This window comes from Mus caroli, chromosome 6 (assembly GCF_900094665.2).
Source record: "Mus caroli chromosome 6, CAROLI_EIJ_v1.1, whole genome shotgun sequence".
Taxonomy (NCBI): domain Eukaryota; kingdom Metazoa; phylum Chordata; class Mammalia; order Rodentia; family Muridae; genus Mus; species Mus caroli.
Genome location: NC_034575.1, coordinates 113,209,283 through 113,218,234, shown reverse-complemented (window position 1 = coordinate 113,218,234; position 8,952 = coordinate 113,209,283). Strand labels below are relative to the sequence as shown.

General features: G+C 52.3%; 1 protein-coding gene across 1 annotated transcript in view; it reads left to right on the top strand.

Annotated features, from left to right (window-relative positions):
• Ret (ret proto-oncogene) overlaps positions 1 to 8,952 on the top strand; it is a 45,286-nt gene that overhangs the window by 21,977 nt on the left and 14,357 nt on the right. Inside the window, exons 8-15 of the mRNA XM_021164144.2 lie at positions 64 to 174; positions 841 to 960; positions 1,521 to 1,768; positions 5,244 to 5,391; positions 5,996 to 6,103; positions 6,917 to 7,131; positions 7,240 to 7,362; positions 7,709 to 7,830. Coding sequence (XP_021019803.1) covers positions 64 to 174; positions 841 to 960; positions 1,521 to 1,768; positions 5,244 to 5,391; positions 5,996 to 6,103; positions 6,917 to 7,131; positions 7,240 to 7,362; positions 7,709 to 7,830 — 1,195 coding nt within the window. The remainder of the gene's footprint in view (positions 1 to 63; positions 175 to 840; positions 961 to 1,520; positions 1,769 to 5,243; positions 5,392 to 5,995; positions 6,104 to 6,916; positions 7,132 to 7,239; positions 7,363 to 7,708; positions 7,831 to 8,952) is intronic.

Sequence of the window (8,952 nt, the reverse complement as noted above, 5' to 3'; positions counted from 1 at the left end):
ATGACAGAGTCATGGTGGGATGTGCCCCTGTGGGGTGACAGCCTGCTGTGTGCTCCACCACAGGGATCACCAGGAACTTCTCCACCTGCTCCCCCAGTACCAGGACCTGCCCCGACGGCCACTGTGATGCTGTGGAGAGCCGGGATGCCAACATTTGCCCCCAGGACTGTCTCCGTAAGCCCATGCTAGGCCCGTGGTGATGCGTNTTAGNGTCCNGGAAGGGCAGAGGAGAGGGAGGTAGCAGCGGAGAGCTTGGAAATCTTAACCTCCACCTGAACACGGGTGCCCATCNGAGGCCTCAGGCTGGACGGGGTTATTGTCTGTGCACGAGCTTAGCTTATGTAGGGCCATGGCTTCATCTTAGNACTGAAGAGGAAAAGTGTGTGATAGTAGGTTGAACCAAGCAGGATGGGTCAAGCCAGTCCCACTACCATCTCATTTGAATGTCCGTTGTGTTCCCCCAAGCCTGGGCTTTTGTGGCATGGCCTGCCTACCCTTGGCTGGCTTGTGAAACTGAAGGCTCTGATCTGCTAGCTCAGAGCCCACCTTGCCTCTGATCTATTACTTCCATCTTTACTGTTACTGGGGGCTAGCCATGGGTGATGTTTTCTGGGACCTTAGCAATGACTCTGAGCAGTCTTGGTTCCCCTCCACTTCCATAGACTGTATCNGGGGGTCGGTATTGTGTTAAACTCTCTGCCCAGATGAGAAGGGCCTCTGAACCTNTTGCCTTTGCTGGGCCTGAGCTACTGACTCCGAGTTGGGAAGACCAATCAGAACCTGAGGACCCTGAGGTCTCAGGCCACAGCAGGAGTCTTAATGTGCCACCTATGTCCTCAGGTGCCGACATTGTTGGGGGGCACGAGCGAGGGGAGCGCCAGGGCATTAAAGCTGGCTACGGCATCTGCAACTGTTTCCCTGATGAGAAGAAATGCTTCTGTGAGCCAGAGGACAGCCAGGGTAAGTCGTGCCTCCCACACAGTTCCCAACCTCCCCTAACCCTCAAGGGAGTTCTGAGCAACATTTATGAGGTCCACTAAGGGAAGAGACTGTGGGGGAGGCAGTTAGACTCCCAGGAGGCTCCTCCTTCCCTTTGGGCCCAGTACCATTGGTGCCCCCGTGAATAGGGGTCAGAGTCCCTCTAAAGCATTTNCTAGCCACAGTTCTTGAAGGAAGCTCAGAGAGCAGGCCTTCCAAGTAACTTGATCAGATTTCCTGTACAGGGTCTTGCTCGNCCTCTGGCACTGTGGAAGTCTCCTGCTATTTGGCTCATTCTAGAACCCTCTGTCCAAAGCCTCNGATCCTTTCTTCCTTCATCCTACTTTTTTGTACTGAAAACGGTATAGCTGGTGTGGCTGGCATACTGCCTGTGCTGTCTGAGGGAGGCAGTGTGTGCAGTCTCCAAATCAGTGTTTCTACTGTGAGAGGGTGAACACAGGGGAGGTGGTACAGTGATGCCTGCACCCGGTCTGTAACATCTCAGATGGTCACAGTGGCTCTGTCACTCTGTCCTTCCACAGGCCCACTGTGTGATGTGATGTGCCGCACGATCATCATAATTGCCCTCTTCCTTTTCTTCATCCTGCTGTCCATCTTATGCATCTGCCACCACCACAAGCAAGGGCACAAGCCGCCCATTGCATCAGCGGAAATGACCTTCTGCCGGCCGGCCCAGGGCTTCCCAATCAGCTACTCCTCCTCAGGCACCCGCCGGCCCTCACTGGATTCCATGGAGAACCAGGTTTCTGTGGACTCTTTCAAGATCCCGGTAAGGGGCCCCAAGAGGTAGGTGGACAATGNTGGAGGAAAAATGGCCACACAGGCTTTCCTTACTACTTGGGGTACCCACAGATGGCGGATANGGCATTGCCTAGATCTCCCGTCGCATAGGGCCAAGAGCAAGGGCATCCTTGCCTTCCAGTGGGANGCTGGGCTGTGAAGGCAGGCTNTCTAGGAAAGAAGTGACAGGTANTGATTTAGATGGCTCTGGCTGGGATCTGAGATGTAGGCCTTGAAGTCGCAGCGANAGTGAGCAGGGCCCTAGNTAGCAAGGGAGATGTGAGCAGAAGCCCCAAGGGATAGGACCAGTAATTTCTACACACGCACAGGCACGCATGCATTCGGCAAGTGCTTTATGTCAGAGTGGGAACCGTGGAAGAGACCTGTGTTAGTTAGCATTTCAATTGTTGAGCAGTGGGGTGGGGTGGGGGTGGGGTAGAGAAGGGGGGGTCATAAAGAAGTGCAGGTTTTGAGGTCCAGGGCAGCAGCAGGATGTAGGGTAGGTGCCTCAACATGGAGGGGGGGTACTGGGGGCCCAGAAGAAAGCCCCAGNCACTCTTGAGATGGATGTACCTTTCCATGGGTGCTGCTCAAGGCCAAACTACCATTGAGGCCTCCCTATCGTGGCCATGTCTTTCCCGGGCTTGCCGTGTATGGTTTCTGCCCTCACCTTNAGGAAGACCCTGACCCTTCATCACTCCACCCTGCTCTTATCTGTTTAGGATTTGGAAGCCAGGGTNCTCTGGGAACAGCTAGAACAGTGTTACGAGACAAGGGGTATGAACAGAGTAAGCCACAGGTTTGGGTGGAGAGGTTGTGATGTGGACACCGGAGAAAGCATCCAGTGGCCATGGGCTCATGGTAGTCTCTGTTTCAGGCTATGCAGTGACCTTAGGTGGCCAGGAGGTCCTACCTCCTCCAGGGCCTATGTGAATGACACCCAACCCTCACTCAGGGCCAAAGAAGTCCTTCCTACAGGTCCTGATTCCCTCTGATGATCCCAGCGTGTGGTTCCTGTTCTGGCAGTAGCTGGATCTCCAGCAGGCTTCTAGATGAAGCCACCAGAGCTCTCTGTTACCCAGGTAACACAGTGAGGCTGCATAGCAAGGCCATGTAATGTTCCCAAGGGTAAAGACATACCACTCTAACATGTCTGCTCCAGAGTTAGCCTGGCACCCTCGCTATACCCACGTAAGCCCCACGGCTCGGCCACTCAGCCTGATTTCTCTAACATAAAACATGGAGAATTGGAGACTGTGGCCCATTACTTTAATCCTGGGGCTTGGGAAAACCAGGCAAGAAGATCACAAGTTCAAGTGTAGACTAGGCTGAAACAAGCAAATGAAACAGTAAAGATACTGACTTTTTTATTTTTAATCTTTAAAAGGAGCAAGTTCATACCATTCTCACATGCTTAGCATAGTCTCTGGTATACGCCTCAGATGTGCGTTTAATGGCTGTAGTGGAGGTGTGTCAGTGGGCCTGTGACACCAGTGGTATCTCTACTTTCTTGACACTCAAGAGGCTTCACAAAATACCAAGATCACTCAGGAGCCTGCTAGAATGTGTATTTGTATACTCAAAGGAGGCTGTCCCCACAGGCCATGTGTATGTGTATATATGTATGTGTGTGTGTGTGTGTGTGTGTGTGTGTGTGTGTGTGTGTGTGTGTGTGTTGTGTGTAAATCAAAGTATGACCTTTGTCCTGGAGCTGTGTGTCCTTATTAGGCCAGGTTTGTGGTTGGGGAAGCCTTTAAAGAGCCTTGTAAACAGAAACATTGAGGTCTGCACGTGAGGACACGTGAGGCAGTAGGCATCCAGTGCTGTGCCAGTGTCATGGGGTGGGCCTCTAGCAGGATGGCACTTGGCTGACAGGAGTCTAGAAATGAATCCAGAGCGACCATGATCAGGCCTGATAAATGGAAGGGACTCGATTGGGATGCTGGGGAGGCAACATGTCAGGTGGAACGGGGGTGTAGCGAAGTGTGCATAGGATGGGCCATGGGAGGAGCAGCTACCCCACACTTCAGGATGGGAGTTTGCCCNGGAGCTCGGCAGTGCATTTCTTTAACAGGCAACCACACAGGGTAGCTCTGAAGGTTTCCACTGTGGGAAAATTCTGGGCTCAGAAGTGCCCTGAGCTGTGAGTGCCCATTCAGTCCTTCAGGGGCCCCTGGGTGGGGGTGTCAGAGAAAACTTGGGTCTAGGGCTGCTATCTAGTCAGCCAAAAGCACACAGCTGGCCTTGGGGATAAGAACGTTAGGCTTACTGGTCCTCTGTTATTTGGGGAAGTGGGGGCAGGGTGAGTCACNTCCTTTGAGTCCAGCCCCTTCCCCTGGAGACTCGCTTAAGGNCTCTCTGGCCTGACCATGGTGTGTTCCCAGCGGATGAGCTGTGAGGTGGTGGGTGTGGCTCAGGTGATGACCAGCTCTCTGCCTACTGACCTTGTGGGAGCAGGAGTTGGTATTTAAAGGCCATGCCTCCTTACCCAACTTTCCTCCCTTCCCTGCTGTCTTAGTTAGGGTTTTACTGCTGTGCACAGACACCATGACCAAGGCAAGTCTTATAAGAAACATTTAATTGGGGCAGGCTTACAGGTTCAGAGGTTCAGTCCATTATCATCAAGGTGGGAGCATGGCAGTATCCAGGCAGGCATGGCACAGGCAGAGCTGAGAGTTCTATGCCTTCATCCAAAGGCTGCTAGTGGAAGACTGACTTCCAGGCCACTAGGGCTAGGGTCTTAAGCCTACACCCACAGTGACACACCTATTCCAACCAGGTCACACATATTCCAACAAGGCCACACCTCCAAATGGTGCCACTCCCTGGTCCAAGATTATACAAATCATCACATTCCACTCCCTGGCCCCCATAGACTTGTTCAAACAAATGAGCCTATTGGGGGGTGGGCATACTTAAACATAGTGTAATGCAANATGCATTTAGTCCAACTTTCAAAGTCNTCATAGTCTATAGCAGTCTGAGATTCATCCAATCACTTAANTGTAATCCTCAAAGAAAGACAGGAAACCAGCTGGGCAAACTCCAAATTCTGCATCTCCATGGCTGATGTCAAAGTGGTCTTCAGATCTCCACTTCTTTCTCATCTTCNTTGACTGCAATAAACTGCTTTGTCCTGGGCTGGTTCCACTCCCTGTTAGCAGCTTTCCTCCGCATGTATCCTGTGCCTCTGGCATCTTTAACATCTTTGAGTCTCCAAGGCACTTTCAATGTTACAGGTTCTTGTTTCAGTGTCTGGGATTCCATTTGATCTTTTGGGCTCCTCCTAAGGGCTGGCATCACTTCTCCAGCTCTGCCCTCTATAATACTCTAAGCTCAGGTTGATCCACTCACTCCACTACGACTTCTATTCTTGGTGATCATCCCATGGTACTGCCACTCCCTGGTCCAAGAATATACAAACCATCACACCTGCTAACGGCCCTGTCTCTATGCCAATACAGGAGGATCCAAAGTGGGAATTTCCTCGGAAGAACTTAGTTCTTGGGAAAACCCTAGGAGAAGGCGAGTTTGGAAAAGTCGTCAAGGCCACAGCCTTCCGTCTGAAAGGCCGGGCAGGATACACCACAGTGGCTGTGAAAATGCTGAAAGGTACCTGTCCAGGGACTATATGGGGGGGGGGGGCGTTCTTCTGTGAGACGCCTTGCAGAACGACCATTGCTGCTCTGTGGTGGCTGCAGTCTGAGTCCTCCATAGACATGGTAGCCAGTGTTCCTGAAGAGGGCAGGGTGAGGACCTGGCTCTAGTAGAAGATGCTGGCTGCTGCTTCTGCATATCAGGAAAGAGGCCAGGGTTTACCCAAGAGGTCACTGGGATCCTAATGAAGAGACCCCCCTCTCTAAAGGACTGTCCCCCATCCCAGCAACCACTGAGTCTTCTCTAAAAGTGGGGGAGGGGATTTCTCTGTAGGTTTCTCTCTGCTGAAAGCAGCAGCTAAAGTGGCCATGCTGCCCTTGTATACAAGCAACAGCCCTGGAGACAAGGAAGTTAACCTGTGGGNTCTTACCCTGGGGGTACACAGAGGCTACTGTTGGGATTGTGTNCACTGAGGACTGTGAGGAGCCTTCAGCAGCTGGATGCTGAGGATCTCCGTGTAAATCTGTGAGGGGGATGGCAGTCCATTCTCTACTCAGCGTGGTCACCAAGGAATCCCAAAGGGCTATGGCAAACACAGTCTCTCTGTGCTGTGTTTCAGAAAACGCCTCCCAGAGTGAGTTACGAGACCTGCTGTCTGAGTTCAACCTTCTGAAACAAGTCAACCATCCACATGTCATCAAGTTGTATGGGGCCTGCAGCCAGGATGGTAAGGCTAACCAGATGATAGGGTGGGCAGGTGGGCGGGTGGGCAGCTGCCAGCACAGGGCTGGGATCTCTCTTCTGCCCTTGCCTCTCCTTTCCCACTCTGCTTACTTCTCCTTTCTGGGAGCTGGGCTTCTGGCTCCACTCTTACTCTGCCAAGTACCTGTGTCTGCTAGCTGAGCACTCCTTGGGCCTGCTGAGCACGGGTTTGCAGCGTTAGCACCCAATACAGGGAACTCGAGGACTGAGCAGTGCTTCTTGGGAACCTACTGAGCAACAAGTGTACTGTTTCCCACCAGTGAGCCCAACACCAGCCCTGCAGGGAAGGTGCACTGTCACCTTCTGTTAGCTTTTCATTCCTCCCCTCTTTTTTTTGCCAGAGGAGTGTGACATGTGTGTGCGCCAGTGTGTGCGCTATAAGATAGGCTGTCGCCGAGCTAGGCTAGGGCCAAGTCTGAGCTGTGAGATTTGCACAGGCCTTCCTGCCTCCATTGCCTTTCCCTCTCCCACTTACAGAGTCAAGGATGGGAAAAGGTATTAAGTTCTAGTATAGGGCATGATAGCTCACAGGGTAGGGCTGGGAACAGTGCTCACCCTCTGGGCAACCATGGGGAAGGTCTTCCTTTACCTTGAAGGGAGCTAATGTCCCCATGGTCAATGTAGGCCAAGAGTGAGTTGGCCTGCCATAACNTTATGATCCATAGAGCCAGAGCAGGTCTGTGCCTGCCCAGTTGCTCGTGAGGTGACAGAGCCTGCAGCCACACATACTGAGACTGGGCCCGACTCCTTGCCCATGGCTGCCTCTCTCTGTCCCCAGGGCCACTTCTTCTCATTGTGGAGTATGCCAAGTATGGCTCCCTGCGGGGATTCCTCCGTGACAGCCGCAAGATTGGACCTGCCTACGTGAGCGGTGGAGGCAGCCGCAACTCCAGCTCGCTGGACCACCCAGATGAAAGGGTACTGACCATGGGTGACCTCATCTCCTTCGCCTGGCAGATCTCGAGGGGTATGCAGTACTTGGCAGAAATGAAGGTGAGAGCCACAGATGCTGTGTGCCCCTGGTGCCCAGCCCAGCCCAGCCCAGCCCAGCCCCTGCCCACCAAGGCTGGTCTGAGGGTTCTTGCTGCTTTCTTTCTACAGCTCGTACATCGGGACTTAGCTGCCAGGAACATCTTGGTGGCTGAGGGACGGAAGATGAAGATTTCTGACTTTGGGCTGTCCAGAGATGTTTATGAGGAAGATTCCTATGTGAAGAAAAGCAAGGTACCTAGCCATGAGTGTCCTAGCTAGTTTGTAGGAGAGGGCATGGGCTCAGCAGCTATGCTAATTGGGTAGGGTGGCACCCTTAGAATGACAGGAGGAGGAGAAATCTATCCCCATTCTGGGTCCCCAGGACCCCAGTCAGACTTTTCTTGTATATGATCTTCCTAAGGTACCTGGTGCTTTTAGTCACTTTCTAAGATCTCCCAATTCCTCAGAACTAGACGCCTTTCCACAGTTCCTCTTGGTTCCATAAAATAAGGCCTCCGTTCACTGTGTAACTGCTCTTTTGCTCCTAGGAAGTTAAAATGGAAGTAATAGGACCATGATGCACTGTTGCTTTATGTAGGAGTCTCACTGGGGTCTCTGGGTAAAACTGGGCGAGGAGATGCATGTCATGGGTCTTGAGAATTTCTCCAAGTCCAAGCATCATGTGGACATCCGATTCACTGACGACGATTTGTTCCCATGGTAACTGCCTTGCCTTGTCACCTGGCATCTGCTCTCCTGAAGCTTCCATGTGACAACACAGACAGGAAGAGTTCCTGGGAGTGCTCGGGGGTCCTGGTGATGTGGTTTCCCAGCAGCACACACCCAGCTTTATCTGCTTTGGCTTCATGGTGAGGCTCATAGGCCCCTGTGTGTCACCACAGGCTGCNAGCGCAGTGTTTGTTTGTTCTGGGGTTTCTGTGGTGATAGCAGATCTCAGAACTGCAGAAAGGAAGTGGAAGGGGCTGCTGTGTCACACGGTAGAGAGGATATGAGAGGGCCTCCTACACAGTCTCATACACACACACACACACACACACACACACACACATATGCTCATGCACACACGTATCTTCCAGGGAGGCCTGCTGTCACAGTGGTGGTGTACAGGTATGGCTTTCAGGAGCTTTGACAGCCTCCTGTCAAGAGCACGAGCCACAGGCTCCACAGACAGGGCTGTCAGGAGCCCAGTCGTACATCATGAAGGGTATAAGCACAAGGAAGCATGTTCAAGCCAATAGAAGTGACCGTGAGTGTGTGNTTCTAAAAAGTGATACATTCTTAAGACCTCTTCATCGAGCTCTTCATTCCTGTTGTTGAAAAGGATTTGTTAGCACTGCTGCGCCGTGCGGGGGGAGTGGGGGGTGCTCAGTCTGAGATGCTGGGAGAACCCAGAGAGAAGGAGAATCCAGCTTTGGTGCACAGTTTTCTTCCCTCAAGGTTTCTCAGAGGACCCTTGCTATGGGAAAGTTTACAGGGTGGAAGCTGGGTGTTGGTTTCCCAATTGGGATACTAGCAAGACACTTAGCTTGCAGGACAAGTTCTTGGCTCTGTGCTGGTGAGCACTGTTCTGCCTTACCCAGGATGCCTCAGAGCCCTAGCAACCCTCCCACAGGTGGATTTCTTGGGTGGCTTTTTTTTTTTTTTTTTTTTGCAGGGCTGTGGCATGTGAGAGGTTGTCCTTTGTGGCTGTGGGCAGTTTTCTTGATTCCCAGTAGAATTTCAACAAAGCCAAAGGGTCAGGCTGGAGCTGTGGCCCCTTCAAGAGTGTGCACAGTTGTTCTGTCCCTGGGACATAGTATCCTATGTTCTCTCCAGAGCTAG